Genomic DNA, 20,433 nt, shown 5'->3' with positions numbered 1-20,433 from the left:
AGTCAGGTACATTATCGATTGGGTTGCTTAAGCGCCCCTTACTGATGTCCATTTTAAGGAAGCCTTGGTTAGCTTCAACAGAACCACAAGGCCTAGGTTGCATTTGCATTGCACAAATAATGCAGTTTGACACCATATTAACTGCCATGCCTCTGTGCTATGGAACCCTGGGATCTGTAGTTTGGTGGGACACCAGAGCTCTCTGACAGGGAAGGCTAAACACCTCACAAAACAACAAATCCCAGAATTCTATAGCATTGAGCGATGGAAGTTAAAATGATGTCAAACCACATTATTTCGGTGGTGCAGAACTTAGTCTAACAATTTAAGACTATTACAGTGGGCTCTTGGTACCCACTGGGGTTTGGTTCCAGGACCCCATGTGGATACCAAAATCTGTGGATGCTCAAGTCTCATGAGATACAACAGTGTAGTAAAATAGTGTCCCTTATGTAAAATGGCAAAATCAAGGTTTGGTTTTTGGAATTTATATATTTTAAAACATTTTTGAAGCCATGGATAAGGAATCTGTGCATACAGAGGACCAACTGTACTATTACCTTGTTTCATATTTTATAGTACTATTGTTCTACTTAAATACTGTAATATTTCTTAACACACTATCATGGTAACAGTTTACTTTCTTAAACACAGAAGAAGAGACAGCAGTAAGGAAAGCATTTTGTCTGTGGTCCTGCAATGAGTCTTATTTACAATCTTGCAATACAACATTTTGAATGCTGTTAAGTAGAAACCCAAAGAAGTGGATCCCACAAATCTCTACAGTATATTCTGTTCCCGAACAGGTGACAGGTTTATGTTTTCTTTCACCAGATTTCATCTGTAAAATCAAGATAAGAAGAAACCCTTTGGATCTCATGGCTGGTGTATAATTTCTACATTTCACAGATCTGGACACTCAAAGGTTCCTTATTACTTATTATTCCAGTTTCTTTCTCTTCTCCACAAGACCTCAAGGTAACTCACAATAGTAGTCACATAACATTTTCATACTAAATGGCAACAACAACAATAACCATATGCCCTTATCAAAAACTATCTGTTGGTACTTAGCAGCAACAAATAAAGTATCATTGGAGTATGAAAAGGGAGTTTTAATCATTTTGTAAACTTTAATAGCCTCTAGTATAGATGAACGTCTTTAAGCAAGAGAGCCCGTAATGTTAGGCTGGAGCCACCACCAATAAAACACTGCTGTGTATGTAAGAGCGGCACTATATATCTTGCTGATACCAAAGGGGTAGGTTTGAGTGGAAGAAAAGAGGAAGTGAAATTAAACAAAGAATGAGGGATGATATAGTAAGAGTGGAAGGCAATGGAGGGTGGAAGGGTAAGGGATGAATGGGGGGAAGTGGTGAAGATTGAGAAAATGAACTAGGGATATGAGTAAGAATGTAAAATGTATTGCTATGTGCAGTCAAGTTGTTATGCCTCTATATATTTTGTGAATGTGGTTTGTTCTAATTTTAAATTGAGTTAGTAAAATTATTTAAATTTGAAAAAATCTTGCTGATACCAAAAGATTCACTGGAAGGAATATACACTGTTCTGCCCCCCCCCCCCCCCGCGCAAAAGCGGAGGCTTGCGCATATTCAAATCCTATAGGTTTAAATGGGGCATGCCCCTGTGTGCATGGTCTGGGTGCGCGCGCCATTGAAAATAGCAGAGGTTGCCCCTCTGCAGATATTCAAGGTCGCAGATCTCAGATCCACGAGTTAGGAAGGACGACTATACAGTTGGCCCTCCACATTTGAGGCTTTGACATTTGCAGATTTCATTATTTAGGGGTTTGATTAATATATTCTCTCTAGGAATCTCTAGGTCCTCCAGTGCAACTCTGCCAGAAGCTGACCATAGAGTTCTGCTGGAGAATCTAGAAGTTCCTAGAGAAAACACTTCTCTATGCATTGGTAGGCCCTCTGGCATGATTCTACGATCAACATCTGCCAGATGTTGACCATACAGTTGCACTGGAGGATCTGGAGATTCCTAGAGTGGTGTTCTCTTAGGTAAAAAGAATAGTGTTTTTTTATTTGTGGTTTTTCCACATACATGAGGGTCTTTCACCCCTAACCCCAGCGAAAGTACAAGGACCACTGTACTTTCGATGTTCACAATTCAGGTTTGACACGTCTAACATGCAGCCTGCATAAATCTTTTCCATTACAGAATCATCACTAAGATTGTTTTCCTGACCATTTGACTTTCATATTCATTATCTTTGCATGCAGTGCAAAGTCCATCTTTTTATTAACCACTGTGGGTAGCTATACAAATTCTTTATCAAGCAGTATTTGAGTAGGCTTAAATGGAAGTCATAGCAGAATCTGGCAAGTTGATTTCCTTTTTAATTCTTTCTTGAAACAATAATAAAAGAAATTTGTTCATTCGTTGTTGTAAGGAGAAAGAAGCTGTCAGATTATGTTTACCTAGTAAATTCAATACCATACCACAGAAAGGTACCATACCATAGAATTGCTAGCCTTAGCTACTGAGGCTAGCAATATGATTTAACAAGATTTTTTGTGTTTAAAATACTGATTTTTTGTTGTTGTCTCCCAAGTAATTTTATATTTGTATGTCTGTACCCACAATACATTGCAGTTGTATTATCCAAGCCTTGTCTGAGTAACAGAAGTGAAGAAAAAGGCTCTTGGGCTCTTCTCATTACAGTACATATGAAACTTAGATCGTCTTATCATTGGCCTAGCAATTTATATGTGTTAATATTTCCTGTCCTAACTTTCCACACTGCAATGTATTCAAGGCAGTTTATAATAAAACAATAGATCATAAAAAAGAAAATCAAAAAGGGCAAATCAACTATGGATTAGTAAACATAGCAGTCAAAACCTCTCTGTTTTGTCCATCTTCCATACCTGATACACAGAAGAGGATCGGAGATCTTGGGCAGGTGCAGAGAGAAGTGACTTTGAAAACAACTTGGCTATAGGTCATTTGGAATTTTAAAACAAACTGGTAACCAGTGGCAGCTAATGGCTGCTGGAGGGAATGGGAAGAAAAGTTCACTAGAAACAGGGCACATATAGGCTATTAGATATTGCAATTCTAAGTGCTACAATGTCAGCTACAGCAAATTGATGTAAAATGTGTTATTCCTTATATACAATGTCAGTATATAAATTTTGTGCCTAGATTGAAAAGTCTATGTTCCTCCCCAAGAGAAGTAGTAATCTATGTTACTGCTTTGATAATACAAATGAATACCTTAAATTATTTTATAAAGCTGCATGTTTATTTCCCCATGTTAAATATCCCAAAATTCCAATACTTAAGATTACTTAAAGAGTGTGTCATGCTAATTTGCCTATCTGGATAATACAGTTGTTCACAAGCTGGAAATCTGGGTAATCAGAAGGTAACTAGTGGTAACCCTTGACAGATAAAGGATTTCTTGCAAATGGCAAAGAACACTCAATCCTTCAGATAAAAGAGATGGAGTGGGGAACCATGCCTGTTTCATATGAAAGCTTCTGTATGGCAACATGTACTAAAGCTCTGAATTATAATTAATATCTGTATGAGTTACTATAGACGACACTGCAGGAATACTAGAGTCCAGAACTGAGAATCAAATCTATTAAATGTTAAAATGTTTCAGAAATGTTCTGCTGTCTCTTTGATTTCTTGCTTGGGCAAGATTCCTGGCTATCCTTAGGAATATTTTAGGCACTCTCTTATTATGTTAGATCACACAAAGCTGTATGCACTAATAAATGCACTAATGCACTAATAAAAACAATATAATATGTGAACTGTTTAAACAAAGATCTTAGAAATCCCAGCTTTGATAGTGGGACTATAAAAGTGACTGAAACTGATACCTGGAAGGTACCAACTGAAGCATTAAAATAAAATAAACCACCTATCTACAAAATAAAACAGTTGATGAGACTGATAGGGGAAGAAAGAGTTCTGAATTCTTATAATTTCTGCAATTAAGATCACAGGACCAGATGCAAATATTTTGTAAATTTTGCATTTCTCTAGCTGCAATGTACAGTAGATACCCAGAAACCCAATAAAATAACTTTTTTTTTATTTAAGTTGAGAGATCTGGAACAATATCCTGATTCTAAAAGGTGTCTTTCCACCTACATTTAATACTGGTCTTCAGTTGTGGGGTTGTGACATATAAATGTATTGCACCTTCAGCAGTGGTAGATTGCATCAATGGGATTATCTCCATTTTCTTTTTCCTTTATTAGGAGAAGAAAGAGAATGAAGAAAGCAGAGGAGAAAGAGAGAAAGGCTGCATTCACATTGCAGAAACAATCCAGTATGACACTACTTTAACTGCCATGGCTTAATGCTATGGAATTCTGGGAATTGTAGTTTTGTGAGACATTTAGCCTTCTCTGTCAAAGAGCTGTGGTGCAACAACAAACTATAATTCCCAGAATTCCATAGTATTGAATCATGGCAGGTAAAGTGTGTCAACCTGGATTATTTTTGCAGTGCAGATGCAACCAAAGAGAGAGAAGAGTTAACTGGAGAAAAATCAGAAATGTGGACCATACTTTAGATTAGGTTTACTCATAAACTCTGGTTCTAAAAGATCTGGAGGCTATTACAATTATAACAATCCATATTAAATTCTCAAATTGGCTATATACAACCTCACGAAAACATAAAGTCCTTCATCAAGACCATAGTTCTTCATCAAATCATAGAGTTGGAAGAGACCACAAAGGCCATCCAGTTGAACCCTGTTTATCTTAGGTTTACAATAAAATCTGTACTTTCACATCTCATAAAATATTTCAACAATCAATACAAAGTGCATATCTTCTTACCCTGATATGGAATTCACTAAGTTCCATGCACTTGCACATTTCCAAGAAGAACTTTGAACCTTCTTCATCCAAGATGATATAGACTGGGATCCGCCGCTTATATGCTGCATCTACAACATCCTGGAAGATGTCTCTGTCAGTAAAGTGGTCCATGACTATCGCAATGATCTAGTCATGGACAGAAAGAAGAAATACACTTATTAGAAAACTATTATAAAAAAACACCAGGCCACCAAGTGGTACCTTCAGGCCATCAAGTGATATCATATAATGACACTCTACATTATGAGAAACATATGCTTCAACATGTTCGAGAAGTTATTATTTCATAGCATGATTCTTATTACTTTCACACATTAGAAACTTGTCAGTTCTTGTTGAGAACCACCTCAGGGGCTTTCACTGAATGTTCTATGTCAAGTAGATGTCTAGAGAATCCCATAATATTTCTTTCTCTCTTTGTGCTACATGCCTGCCCAGTTTCTCACAATTATTTTAACCAATGTAGTCTGGAAAATCTCTCTCCATCACTCACAAACAAACAAATTTGGCATTTATCTACCCAGTAACAATGATTACAGTTGTCTCCCCCCACCTTCACCGGTGGTTTACCAGAAGCAGCATGAGCAGCATTACAATCCGGTTAGGATAATGACTTTGAAACAATCTAACAAACATATGAACAAGGAAGTAATTAACACAATGTAACTGTTTCTCTTCTAGGGATGGTTGGAGAATCGGTCTCTGAATTTTTTTTGGTCATTCCAATGAAGTAGTAGTAATAGTATAATAATAATAATAATAATAATAATAATAATAATTATTATTATTATTATTATTATTATAATGTTTATTTATAAGACCCGTTCCACCAAAGGGTGGTACATCAAAACATATACAATAAAAAGCGAACAAAAAACACCACACTATAAAATACTAAATTAATATACTAATATGCTAAAAACAAAGACAAACAAAATCCTCCTCCAGTATGCTTTATCCCAGGGGTAGGCAACCTTTTTGAGCCAGGGGCCAGGTTGCTGTCCCTCAGACAACTGGGGGGCCGAAGCCGGGGGGTGGAGCTTCACCTTCCGGGGGTGGAGCCGCATGCCAGGGGTGGGGCTTCCACTCTCCAGGGGCGGAGCTGCATGCTGGGGGTGGAGCTTCCACCCTCCAGGGGAGGAGCCACATGCCAGGGGTGGAGCTTCCACTCTATGGGGCGGAGCTTCCACCGAAGCATCATCATCATTATCACCACCTCCACTACTATCATTGTTACAGCAGACCTTTCAGCAATAAATGCACCAAAAATACACAGAAATGCACTTTGGAAAGTCACACTCCTCCTCCTCTTTCTCCTCTTCCTGCTCTTTCTCATTGAGAGGGGATTTTGCACAAAGAACACCCAGGGCAAGTAGTAATAATAATAAATAATACTAAGAATAAAGTTACAAGCAAGGAAATTACTACAATGCAACTGAAAATAAACTGCAGCAAGCATGCACACAATTTCAACCCAGAAAAGCCACAAGGTGCTCAGAGGCGATTTTGCAGAAAGAACACCCAGGGGAAGTAGTAGTACTACTACTAATAATAATACTAATAAACTTACAAACAAGGAAGTTACTACAATGCAACTGAAAATAAACTGCAGCAAGCATGCACACAGTTTCAACCCAGAAAAGCCACAGGGTGTTGAGAGGGAAGTTTGCAGAAAGAACACCCAGCTAACCCCCTCCCCCAATGAACCGACCTCTGGCCTTGCTGTGGCTGCAGCTGCTGCTCTGGCTCCCTTTCTCCCTCACTCTGCACTCCTTCTGCTTCCTCCTCCTCCTTTCCCTGCTCTTAGGAAGGAGGAGGAGGAGGGCAGAGAGCGAGGTGGAGCCTGCTGCAGGCCTACTGCAGCTCCTGGAGCCCTGTTGGCGTGCTCCAGCGGCTGCACCAGGCCTCCTACATGGGTGCCGCCATTTTGTTTTTCAAAATGGCGGCCGAAAACTCGTGTGACCTTTGACATCCTGAGGTCACACGAGACTTCGGCCGCCATTTTGAAAAACAAAATGGCGCTGGAGCGGCGAAAAACAGGGGAAATCGGCGGCAATCGGCGGCAGGACTGCTCGGGGGCCGCTTGGAAGGCCTTGGCGGGCCGGATCCGGCCCGCGGGCCGCAGGTTGCCTACCCCTGCTTTATCCCATCTAATCCAGTCATTACTCCTGTAATGTTCAACAACTATTTCATTCTGGGACAGTTAAGGGAATTTAGGGAACACTACCTTAAGACAATGTTTTGCACAGTGTGTTTTTCCTGTGGCTAAATATATTAGATATAGCTGATTTAGGGGATGTCTCTCTACTATTTTTTTGAGCACGAACATATCACATCAATATTAAATGCTGGACCTGATGCTCTCCCCCGCTCACCATTCCCTTCTCCTTTTGTGTCATGTCTTTTAGATTGTAAGCCTAAGGGCAGGGAACTGTCTATTATCCCCTCTGTTGTAAACCGCTTGGATTCCCAGTGATTGGGCGGTATATAAATAAAACCTATTATTATTATTATTATTATTATTATTATTATTAAAATGACTCCACTGACTTCTAGTTAGTTACTGGACAAAGTACAAATTGTTGGTTATAACCTTTAAAACCCTACATGGGGGGGGGGGGTTTCCCAGGTGAACTACAAGATCTCCTCCTGCTGTATAATGTGACCTGTACACTCAGATCCTCTGGGGTACATCTACTTCAACTGGCCAGAACTAGACCGGCCATTGTCATTCTGAGGACTTTTTCCTTGGCCACCCCTAGACTGTGGAATGGGAGATTTGTCAGCTAAATATGCTGTCAGAATTTAAAAGGGAATTAAAGACCACTTCTCCCAGCAGACCCTCCCAGCTGATTCTAAACCATGAATTTTAAATTAGAGTATTTTAATTTATGCCTGATTATGTTAATTGTCTTATGTTTATGTGTTTTAACAATGTTTTACTAGCGTTGTTACTGTGTTAAAATTATTTTATGTGGTTTAAGTGTTCAACACTTGGACAACTTCAACAGGAAAGATGAAACCCTTAAAGTAAACAAATTTTGGCTACCAGTCCTGCAAAACAGCAAAATCAGCACTCAGCAAATGCAAATGAGAAACCACCCAGGGCCAGGGGCTTTCCCAGCAGACAATGATCACCAATTAGCAGACACTAATCCTCTTCTGCATATCCTCCCACCCTGAGGCCCTGCCATCAACAATGGAACAATACACAGATTAACATGGGAATCACTCCTCCTTACCCAGTGTCACACAGTATGTGTGTGCATTTACATACAGTGTGTGTGTGTGTGTATACACACACACAAACACACACTCCACTCTCTTCCAGGTCAGCATTCTCTGAAGATGCCAGCCACAGATACTGGTGAAACATTAGGAATAAACGCTTCTAGAACATGGCCACATATCCCAAAAAACCCACAAAACAGCCAACAATGCTTGCTCAGCCATTAGCCTCAGTGAGGTAACTGTATCAGGAAGTGGAACATTAAATGTGTTAAATTTGCCTCTCCCTACACTGGCCTGGAAGTGCCCTTGTCACTCTGGGGAGCTGTCACAGATCTATGCAGCTTTCCAGAGTAAGGATTTTTGTCCCCCCAGTAATAGCAGTAGCACTGCTTTATTTCCTCTCTCCTTACTTTGCTCAGCCCAACCTTGCCCTAAAGACGTGACAACAGCCTGGTGACTGCCCAAGAGCCACTTCTTGCCATCCCCACTTGTTTCTCCATTAGCCAGCTGTCACCAAAGCAATCCCCTTTCCCATCCAGAAAGGAGCAGGGTGATAGCATCAGCAAGAGTGGTATAGCTCACCCTGACAACATAACATACAACAAAATCTGTCAAAATTCCCTCACCACTGCTGAATGTAAACCAGGCTCTGCTCCTGATTGTTGTCCTCCTTCCAGACAGGATGGTTGAGTGGGGGTGCCTGGGCAATGGGTTGTTCGTGAATGAGCAAACAGGGATAGGGAGCCAGCTGCACCCCTTTTCCTTTTCCAGTCAGGGTGAAGAGTGAATATTGGTGCAATGAGAGGCAGTGGGGAGAGAGCTTGGGACACCCTGGGGTTCAGTTGCTCTGCTTGCTGGATATGGAAAATATCAGCTGCTCATTCCTCTTGTGGTGACTCACTAGCTATGTATACTTTGAAACATATTTTATGAAAATTCCCCATTTTTGCAAATCGTAACACCACACCATTCTGTGCTATTGTTTGGACATTACCAGCAATCATGTGTCATAGAGCTGTACTACCACAACTAAGCATCTTTTCTTTCTGTCCTTCCATGTGTTTCTGTTCTTTGTCAGCTTTCCATACCAACCCTTCCCATAATATAAATTCAGTTTCTACTATATTTACCATGATGTCTTCTATTGGGAAGAGTGGAAATTACAGGTAGGATTAAAGGGGGTAGGACACCAAAATGGGAGATGAAACGGCCCTGGTACAGGAGCCCTGGTGACGTAGTGGTTAAATGCCTGTACTGCAGCCATTCATAGTCACAAGGTTGAGTTCAATCCCAGGGCTCCAGGATCGACTCAGGCTGGCATCCTTCTAAGGTTGCTAAAATGAGTACCCAGCTTGTTGGGGGCTATTAGCTTGCACTGGGTAAACTGTTTAGGGAGTGCTTAATTGCACTGATAAGCAGTATAGAAATGTACTTGCTGTTGCTACAAATACCTCATAGCACTTTATCCTGTCTCATTGTGGGAAAACAATGCAACTTTAATTTTTTCACAAAGATTTTTTAAAAAAAGGTAAATACTTTATCAATGACTAAGGGTGCATCTTCACTGTACAAACAATGCAGTTTGGCACTGTCATGCCTCCATCCTATAGAATCCTGGGATTTGTAGTTTTGTGGAAGCATCAGCACTCTTTTGCAGAAAGAGCTAAAGGCCTGACAGAGAAAGCTAAATGTCTCACAAGTCTACATATGCCAGGATTCCATAGATCGAGCTACACCATTTAAAGTGGTACCTAACTGCGTTATTTCTACAGTGTAGATGCACCCATAGAACTACACATTTATTGCAGTAATCACTTCTGCAGAATTTAGTCATAACACTTTTTTATTTTTTTAAAAGGTATTCACCATCACACATTTCACAGGATACAAAGGCCTGTTACAGACTGCCAAAATAAAGCTGCTTTGGGTCTCTTTGGAGGTATACTGTTTAAATGATGCATGCATCCTAAGAGTCCAGAAGCTGCACCAAAGCTGCACTCCAGTACTTAGGAATGGAGTGCGGCTTTGGCGCAACCTCCGGACTCTTAGGACCCATGCATCATTTAAACAGCATGCCTCCAAAGAAACCCGAAGCAGCTTTATTTTGGCAGTCTGTAACAGGCCTAAAAGCTGTATCAGATAATAATAGCAACACAAATGTCATCTCTGACATCTCAAACTAAAAGAATGAGGTAGCAGGTGATGCAAGCCACCTCTTTGCTCAGAGTAACTCCTTCCTATGACAGCAGGTAGCACTGGTATAGATGGACAATTTGAACAGATATAAGATAGCTTTAATAAATAATAAATAAAAATTTTATTTCTATACCACCCTTCCGTTGATCAGGGCGGTGTACAACATATTACAAAACACATACAATAAGCACAAATACAATATTAAAATACAATATTAAAAACAAATTAAAAACCTAGTCAGCCAGCCATCTTGCCGGGAAAAAGAGGGAGGAAGCCATCAGGGGCTTTATTCGGGGAATGCCGCTCGAAATAAGAAGGTCTTTCTACAATAACTTCTTAGCTAAGTATTCCTGGGTCCATATTGCAATACAAAATAAAGTCAGGGTCCCCATCCACCCCATTTTTATCTGAATTCCAGAATACTGGATAGTTACAAGTAAAAGTACCTGATTCTTGCAGTGAAGTTCAAAACAAATACACTGGTTTTTCATTGAATTTAATGAGACTTAGCACCCAAAGTAATTGCATACAGGAATACAGCCTTAAACTTACTTATTATACTACCATGAGGTAGTATAGGAGGAGGCTTTTAGAATGTTATCTCCCAGTACTGTACTGCCAAACAAAAGACATTGTGAAATTCTGTCTTTGATGTTCCCTCTTTAATGAATTTTTAGTAACGAAAAAAGTATGTAATGGTAAGATGTCAGGAACCAATCACAAAATGTTTTGAGGCAGCAATTGCATAATAAAAGCCTCACCTAAAAGCATTGGATTATTTTTTAATGAGTATCTCTTCTGCCACATTTGTCCATTCTGAATAGCGCTCTCTCTCTCTTTCTCTCTCTCTCTATATATATATATACGTATATAGCAAATGATTGCTTGTTAACTAATTTAATTCTCAAATGGGCAACATTTGTCAATACAGTAGTCCTGCAACTGAATAACATATATTTTCTGCTGGAATATCTTTGGAAACCCTGCCAGAGCTATGGTTAGCCACAGTCGTCAATCTTGATAGAGGTCAACTGTGTCTCAGAAAAGTTTGAACTTATTAAATACTCCTTTAATAGAAGAGACAAGACCATACAAGCAAGATGGAGGACCAGCAAGAACAAGTGGGAAATAGGGAGGTGCTCTTCACAGCTAGAGGCAAATCTGCACTGCCACACACTGAGAGGGGAAGCTCATTACCTTGGAATCTGGGAGGGCTGCAGAATCCAGACACTACTCATTAGACAGCTGTTCAACAGTGGAATACATTGCCTTGGAGTGCAGTGGAGTCTCCTTCCTTGGATGCTCTTAAACAGAGATTTGTTGGCCATCTCTAAGGAATGCTTTGATTGCGTATTCCTGCATGGCAGGGAGTTGATCTGGATGACCCTTGAGGTCTCTTCTAACTCTATGATTGTATGGCAGGGTCCTTCTTTCTTTGCTTTGGAGTATTAATTTATTAATAATTACCTCATTTCAAAGACAACAATTCTTTGTGAGTCTAACATTGAGAGGCTGGTATAACACTGGACTGGAGGTAAAAAGGCCACAACTCTATTGTTACAGCTGTCTAGTGTTGGCTAGGCATGATGAGGCACAAATCTAGAAACCATTACATGACTGCCATCTGATCCATCCTGATCTGTTAGATCAACTGAGTCAAGTGACAACGGAGGAACCCATGGGAGTAAACAGATACTTCTACCTGGTAATGAGGCAGGCCCCTACATCTCTTGAGCTGGGCCTTACCTTGTATGGACTACACCCCAAAGTCCTTGATGTTGCCTCATGACACTAGCAAAAGTTGTGAAAAATGATAAAGAAAATCAAAATGCTATTCAACAGGCCTGAATTAGAGGGCAAGCGAGCAGGAAGGCAGTCAAAGCCTCAGTGTTGAAGGGCTGCCTTTATAGCCTCCTCAAATGGACTCACAATGAATCCTGCAGCATTGCCCCCCCTCCGCTATGGATTGGTTATCTTCTTCCTGGCTTACAAAATGGTGTGTGGATTCTTGGGAAGAACAATGCACCAGGAAGCAAAATGACACCTCTCTGCTGTTCCACAGCCAGCAAAATGGACCTATAAGTCTTGGGATCCTGCGCTTTTGTCCATCTTGAGCACAGAACTAAAAAGCTATTCTGTTAGTGACTGATGGCAATCACTGTTCATAGGCAACTTACTTGACCTGTCTGATCTCAGCCTTGCGGTTTTCTAAATGTTATGGGGAAATACCATACTTTCTGTGAAGGTGACTTAGGGTTAAATGCCATGTTAATGCAGAATGTGCCATGTGTAGGTATGTTGTCAGGTTTTCTTCAGCTCCACTGGCCACCCATTGCACATGCAGTGTGGTAAAGCAAGCACTCACTCTCATTTACTCACTACTCCTTTCTTCCCCTGCTACCATTTCTTCCACCTTCAAACGAAATGAAGAAACAAGGCAACTGGCTTCTTAAATGTTTGCTCTTCACATCTTGGAAGTAATTGGGTAACTGGAAATATTGCCTGTACTACAAGATGGGTGATTTATCTAATTACATCTTTCTCTTTTCACAAAGCCATTTCAGGAACCTACTGACTCTATACCAAAGAGCTGGTTGCTGCAATTGCAATTCTTTATTTCACTCTGGAGGAGGTAATGGCAGGAGCTGGAGGTATGAGTGAGCAATCACTTTGTCCTAGTTTCTGTGAAATGTTGAAAGCTAAGTGTTTCTATCCTTTGCATTTCCAGTAACAACTGGCCCTTCCATTGGAGCTGCCATTAGTGGAAAGGTTAAGACAACTACTGACAACTGCATACTATGCTTTTTGGACAACACATGCTTTGGCCCTCTACTGCTTCATGAAGAGGTATAACAGAGCTAGTAGACCTGACTTAGGATATTAGAATTGCAAATAGGTCATAGGGTACATCTCTAAAAATTCATGGGGTGGTGACAAATTTATAGGCAAGAAAGGACAGGGGGAAATTAAGCACTCCACTACAGTACTAGCTTCTTTTTAGGAGATCCTCCTATAATGCCAAATTGGCATTATACTGGGGATATCACTTGTTTGTATATTGGGGGTTGGAATGGGGATGAAGATGCACACGTACTCACAACACATACCCATTCTACATTAAAATTACAACTTCAAGAACATCTAAACTGAGATCTCTGTTTCTGTTTTTTAATGGCTTAAGGTGAGGATAGGATAAAGCAGGAGGCCAAACAATGAGTTTTGTTTTTCATTAAGTTTACTAATCAGAGTAAAGTCCAAAACAAAAGTCTGGGGGCAGCAGAGTCTACATTACTAAATGCACTCCACAAGATATAGCCTAAATATATACATCCACTTCTGGGTTACCCTACAACAGAGATGCTAACACTAATCTAATAGCATGACCAGCAGAACTGCTCAAAAACTTGACCAAAAGAAACCAATTAATATCTATATGACAGGGGGACAAATATAAGTGACAAAAAAGTAAGAAAATAGCCCAAGGCAAGAATGGGCAGAGAGGGTTTTTAAAAGGTTGCACTTTTATTTACTGTTGTTCATCTGCAGCCAGAGTCCCAAACCCTGCCAAACCACTGTAAATCATGCAGAAACTGAATAATGGATCCTAATCTTCCATCTGCTTACCCCTAACATAATGGAGGAGGGGGAGATAGTGACATGCTTTACAGTGGACACGACATTAAATCCACCAATTTCAAAGTAATCATATAATATGGCACTGAGTGCTAACTATTATCACTCATAATCATTTTGGACCCTTGCTCAAATTACCTGAAAATTAAGTGGTCACAAATTAATAATAATAATAATAATTTTTATTTATATTTCCAGCCTCTTCCTGTGTATCAAGGCGGGATTACAACGATAAAAACAGCATTACAGCAATAAAAACTACAATACCATATAAAATACGTTCAGTAAAACAGTGACATTACTATTAATACAATATATTAACTAAATCATCATCTAAAATACATACAATTACAAACGGAGGTGGAGCATTTTTTGAATCTTATAACAGATTGGGTGGGTAGACCTGCCGGAAAAGGTCCGTCTTAATTGCCTTCTTAAAGGCATCTAAGGTGGTGATAAGAAGGATCTCCTCCAGCAAGCTATTCAATGGTTTAGGGGCTACGGAAGTGAACGCTCTGTGGGAAGTTGTTGTTAACCTGGTCTTTGCATGTTCTAATAAATTCTTCCAAGATGTTCTGAGAGTGCGGGGCGGACTGTGTAGAGAGAGGTGTTCCCTCAAGTAACTCGGGCCCAAGCCATGTAGGGCTTTAAAGGTAATAACCAACACTTTGTACTGCGCCTGGAAGCTGATCGGCAGCCAATGAAGAGATTTTAATACTGGTGTTATATGGTCTGTCCTAGATGATCCAGTGACTGATCTGGCTGCCGCATTTTGAACCAATTGAAGCTTTCGAACTTGGTATAAAGGTAGCCCCATGTAGAGTGCATTACAGAAAACTAGACGAGAGATTACCAGTGCATGTATCACTGCTTTAAGGTCCTTTTGGTCCAGGTAAGGACGCAGTTGGTGTATCAACCAAAGTTGGTACCATGCACTCCTGACCATCATATCCACATGGGATGATAACTGTAAAGATGAGTCCAGGAGTACTCCCAAACTGCGAACTTTTTCCTTTAGGGGAAGTGTGACCCCGTCCAGGACTGGTTGACAAAATTCCATCCATGGATTTGGAGAACCTATCACAAGTACCTCCATTTTCTCTGGATTCAGCTTGAGTTTGTTTTCCCTCATCCAGCCCATTACCAACCCAAGGCAGGCATCCAGAGAAGAGATGCCATCCTTAGTCACTGCAACAGTCGGCGACATAGAGATAGATTTGGGTGTCATCAGCGTACTGATAACACCGCGCCCCATGTCTCTGGATGATCTCTCCCAGCGGCTTCATGTAAATGTTAAACAGCATGGGGGTCAGAATGGCGCCTTGAGGGATGCCAGATGTCAGCTCTCTCCTAGAAGAGCAACTGTCCCCTAGCCTCACCATCTGGAATCTGCCCGAGAGGTAGGAATGGAGCCACTGGAACGCAGTGCTCCCAATGCCCCTAATACCTAACTCCCTCAGGCGTTCCAGAAGGATACCATGGTCTATGGTATCAAAGGCTGCTGAGATGTCCAAGAGCACCAACAGGGTTACTTTTTCAGTTACAACTACCAGAATTCCACACCCACCATGGCCAGTCCCTGTCAATAGTGCACATTTACAGGAACTAGTAAGAGCTAAAGAGCTTCACTTGTCCAAACATGTAGGGATTGGAAGTACACGGAAAAGTACTCTCAAAAAAACTGGACATAAGTAAAATAGGAAAGAGGGGAAGTGAAGATTTATATAGTATACCATCTTACTGTATTGGAATATTCAAAACTGATGTATGTGGAAGGGAGTGATAAGGATGGTATGTTCAGTTTTAAATTATTTTGTGGGTTCTGTTATCACTGAAAAGCTGAAGGACAAACAAAAAATGTGGAAGTCTTAAGTACATATATTTATTGTGTAATACAATCTGGACTGTTGGGTGGAAAACAAAAGCATTAGAACTGTGATAAACTCAACTGAGCAAAACAATCTAAAGGGGGTGGGGAAGAAATAAAAAATCCATGGATACAGAGTGCCAACTGTACTGTTCAGAACTGTTTGCAGGAATGGGGAGGGGACAGCTCTGCCAGTTTAGTTTCTGTCATGGGCCCTAACAAGGATAGAAAACAAGGTGGCCTTTAAAAAAAGTTTGCAATGTATACACCTTGGCAGTGGCATCCCCACCTCTGGTGCTACCTGATTTGAGGGAGGGGGTTTCTGGGGGCAGCTAAAAGGAAGTGCTTATCCCCTTTCTTTCACCACCACCATGACCTCCTCCGGAGGAGACTATCACTGCGGTGATGAAGCCAGAGAGACACGTTTCTCCCATTTTCACCCTCTAGCAGGAAGATGGTCAGACCAGGTGTCACCCCACTTCTGGGGTGTCCCTTGATTCAGGGCAAACCCACAACACCTCTTTAGTGATGCCACTGCACCTTGGTGCTTCTTCCTTATGCGTTTCCTCTTTTCTGAGTTATATTTTGAATGTGTTGACTCTAGTATTCTGAGCTGGGTGCAAGTTCAGAATGACAAAACAACAACAACACCATTCTTTCCCGCTGGTGAAAAAGAACAGCTTGCATCTGTGGCTCCACAAGAAGAAAGGAAGGTTTCAAGGCTTCACTTTCACAGCAGGACTCTTCCACTTCATTGGTGAGAAGAGGGAGACAGACCTGTTGTGGAGGGGAAGCCCTGTGTTAATACTTTGACCTCCTCCACTTCCTTCAGCAGAGGGAAGGGTCATGTGAGATATAGCTTGTCCCAGGACTGAAAGAAGACAAAGCCAAGCACGGAAAGGCTGCAGAGCACTTGTACTTTCCTTGCCCTGGGCTTGTAAGCGAGTTTGGTTTCCCTCCCGCCCATGCTGTGTAACAAAGGAGTAATCTAGGATTTGCTGCTTCAACCAGTCCAACTGTCTGGCATATTTTTTTAGTTCCTTTAATTTGGCATTTTCCCGGTTTTCCAGGACAAATGGCAAACCTAAAGCATAACTATATTATCATATACAGAAAGACAAGAAAAGACCTCTCAACATTAGATGACTGGCTCATGAAACTATTTGACATGCAGGAGATGGACAAAGTAACCTCTTGGTTGAATCATAAAGATACAGGAACAACAGAAGAAGAATGGTTTCCTGTAATAGAATTTTTTTTAAAAAAAGATGGCATAAAATGATAAGAAACTTGAATTTGAGTTGAGGGAATTTTTATGGAATCTAAAGGATAAAAATGACAAGGGTACAATTTTTAATTTAAAGCATAAGGGTCTTAATATCAGGAAAACTTAATTCAAAGATATATACTGTTGAAATAACTTAATGAGTTTTGAAAATTTTATGTATGTAATGAGAATCATGAAATGAGAACTAATGAGCTTGTACATTTATAAAACAACAATAGAATATATGTAAAAATATAGTAATAGTGGAACATAGCCATCAGTTAGTGGGTAAGAAGTATTGTCTGTTTTGGTTTTTGTTGGGTACTCTTGTTTATGTGTGTTTGTTTCAGATATATACACAAATTTTCTCTGTAGTCATGTTTATGTTTAATGAAAAATGATTTTAAAAAGAAAAGAGGATACCCTTCATTCCAGACACACACATCCTATCCCTGGAAGACAGTATTCTGTTTATTTTTATGTTTTACACTTCCCAAGAACATAATAATGTCTACAGCTAAAAGCTCCTTTCACCTCATTTAATTAACTTTTTTATTAATAGGTTTTAATTCATGTCCCTTGTTTTAATTCATGTTGTGATGCACATTGGGAGAGAAAGGATATAAATTCTTTAGGGTTTTATAGATTCAGGAATCGTCTACTTTTATTCAGGGAGAGAAACCAATATAGGATAATGGGAGTGTTATCAAAATATAGGACTCCATGAAAGCATATTGGTGTGTTTTCCCCCCCTTGTGGCACTGGATTTTCCAAAAATATGATACAATCAGGATCGAGCTGACAACAAAAAAGGCAGCATCCACCCTGTAGAAATAATCCAGTTTGACACCACTTTAACCACCACTGCTCAATGCTATGGAATTCTGGGAATTGTAGTTTTGTGATACATTTAGCCTCTGGTAGCACAAGAAACTACAATTTACAGAATTCCACAGCGTTAAGCCATGGAGTTAAAATGGTGTCGACCTGCATTATTTCTGCAGTGCACACACAGTCAGAGAGAGGAGAATAACTAACTGGAGAGAAATCAGAAATGTAGACTATACTTTAGAATAGGCTTACTGATAAATTCTGGTCTAAAAGGTATGGAGACTATTACGAAGAGGCATCTTTCAAAAACATGTTTCCAAAGGGGCTGCCACTGATGCTAGCTTTGTTGTTGTTATGTGCCTTTGAGTCATTTCCAACCTATGGTGACCCTAAAGTGAACCTATCAAGGGGTTTCCTTGGCAAGAATTGTTCAGAGCAGATTTGCCATTGCCTTCCCCTGAGGAATCAAACCCTAGTCTCTGTCCAAATAAAAATACTGGCTTATTTGCAGCAGACGCTTTCAGGAGGCTATGGCCAGCTCTGACCTGAGGGGAAACATTCAAATGGGCTGAAGAAACAGGGTGGCTGCCTTCAGTTAAAGTCCTTCCTGGTGGCACTGTTAATGCCTTAAAGGGAAAAAGAAAGACAGAGGAGGAGGAAGTCCTCTTAAAAGGCAGGAGCAATGTGGCAACCTGAGCTCACCCTCCTTTCCCAGGACATGTCCTCCATTTCATCATTCTGTCCTGGAGGTATTCCCAAATGTCCTCCATTTGGAGCATGACTAAAAAACATGAATTTAACATGTATGTGAGTGTATTTGTTAACTTTTATTTGGTTTGGCTCTCCATGTTCCCGCCAGTGTCCTACACTTCATGGTGCCTGGTCCTCCCTGGCAGTCAGGACATCTGCCCAACCTGCCCCCAGTGTCACCTCTTTCTCAACTCTCTGTCTAGGAGGAATCCCACAACGTCCTCCATTGGGAGCATGATTTTAACATGAATATGAGTGTGTTTGTTAGCTTCTCTTTGGCCAGGCCCTCGGTGTCCTGCTGGGCAGCCGGGGCATCTGGTCCCCCTGGGCAGGGGGTGCTTGGAGGTGTCTCCTCCACAGAGCTGTCATGACCAGGGTGGCTGGGTGTCCTCCTTTTCCAGGGCTTAGCCTCCATTTCAGCCTCCTATCCAGGAGGAATTCCCAAACGTCCTAGAAGCCTGGATTCAAGATGTGTCTGAGCTTTGTGTTTAATCTTAGCCTTCCTTGGCCAGGCCCTCAGCGTCCCTCATGGTCTCCGAGGGCGCCGTCGCCGTCTTCTGAGGAGCAGGGCCCTCTCTCTCTGACTCCCGCAGCCAGGGACTCACCTTGAGGGCCTGCTGGAGCATCTCGCGGGCCACCTGCTTGACGTGGGGGGCCTGGTCCTCCTTGCGGGGCTGCGTGAAGAGGGCCAGGCGGGTCAGGCCGCGGTAGAAGGCGCCGTGGGTCCAGCCCAGGTCCAGCGCGGGCACCTCGGTGTCGGAGCACTCGGGCCAGTAGGCCAGGGACAGGGCCTTCCCCGAGGGGCCCAGAAGCTCCTTCGGGGCCGCCGCCGCCGCCGCCTTCCCGCCCTTTTCCTCGTAAGCGCGCCAGGCGCCCTTCAAGGCCTGGAGCTCTCGGCTGGAGAGGAACTCCCTGAGCTGCCCTTTCCGCAGCTGCTCCCGGTAGGCCTTCTCGCCTTTGGCCGCCAGCGCCTCCAAGGCCCGGCGCCGGCCCTCACTGTAGTAGAAGCGCGGGTGGTGCTCGCTCAGCCTGGCTTCGCCCGCCGAGGAACAGAAGGCCTCCTCCAGGCACAGCAGCTGCGACGCCGCCATCCTCCTCCGCGCCAAGCCTTCCTGGCTCCACTGCCGACGAGATGGAGCTGCACCTGGGAGAGGAGGAGGAGGTGGAGGTGGAGGTGGAGGTGGGAAGGCCCTCTCGCCTCACCTGGAGGCCTGGCCTCCTCCTCCTCCTCCTCCTCTCCTTCCTCCAGAGGCAAAGGCAACCTTTCTCCCTCGCTCAGACATGAGGAAGTCAGCAAACAAGGTTCCAGGACTGCCACCATTTTGGTCACCCGCCTCTTCCTCCTCCAGCTTCTCAGGATCCCTTCTGCGTTGGGTCTCCGTGGCTGAGGGAAAATTCAAGCCCTGGTCTCTAGGCTCACCTACTTCAAGGCCTCAGACCAGTAGTAGCAAACCACCGTCGGAACAGTGATGCTTTATTCCAGAGTAATCCATAAATTGTATGTGCAAAAGCACATCTGCGTGTGCGACTATGACCATAACAAACGAGGAGCTCCTGGTGGCACCTTTGGGACCCTGTGGAAGGAGTCGGGCATAAGTTTTTGCAGACCTGTTGGTCTACTTAGATGCATGGAGTAAACTTCTTTTGCACAGTTGATGCCAACGGTGCTACAGAAAATCCCTTTGCTTACTGATATTCCAGACTAACATGGTTCTGTCTCTGAAATGAGGGACTGTTGTCTTACATCCAGCAATCGGCTGTGGGCCATTCCAAATGAT

General features: G+C 42.0%; 1 protein-coding gene across 1 annotated transcript in view; it reads right to left on the bottom strand.

Moving 5' to 3' along the window:
• SACK1F (scaffolding CK1 anchoring protein F) overlaps window positions 1–19,746 on the bottom strand; it is a 34,407-nt gene extending 14,661 nt beyond the window's left edge. The window contains exons 1-2 of the mRNA XM_089528238.1: window positions 19,261–19,746; window positions 4,839–5,006 (exon numbers count right to left, since the gene is read on the bottom strand). Coding sequence (XP_089384364.1) covers window positions 4,839–5,006; window positions 19,261–19,746 — 654 coding nt within the window. The remainder of the gene's footprint in view (window positions 1–4,838; window positions 5,007–19,260) is intronic.
• Between the last annotated feature and the right edge of the window lie 687 nt (window positions 19,747–20,433).

The sequence above is a fragment of the Sceloporus occidentalis genome, unplaced genomic scaffold, assembly GCF_023333645.1.
Source record: "Sceloporus occidentalis isolate IW3139 unplaced genomic scaffold, rSceOcc1.0.p SCAF_5, whole genome shotgun sequence".
Classification (NCBI taxonomy): domain Eukaryota; kingdom Metazoa; phylum Chordata; class Lepidosauria; order Squamata; family Phrynosomatidae; genus Sceloporus; species Sceloporus occidentalis.
Note: the sequence above shows the minus strand (reverse complement) of the source record. Positions and strands in the feature narration are given on the sequence as shown.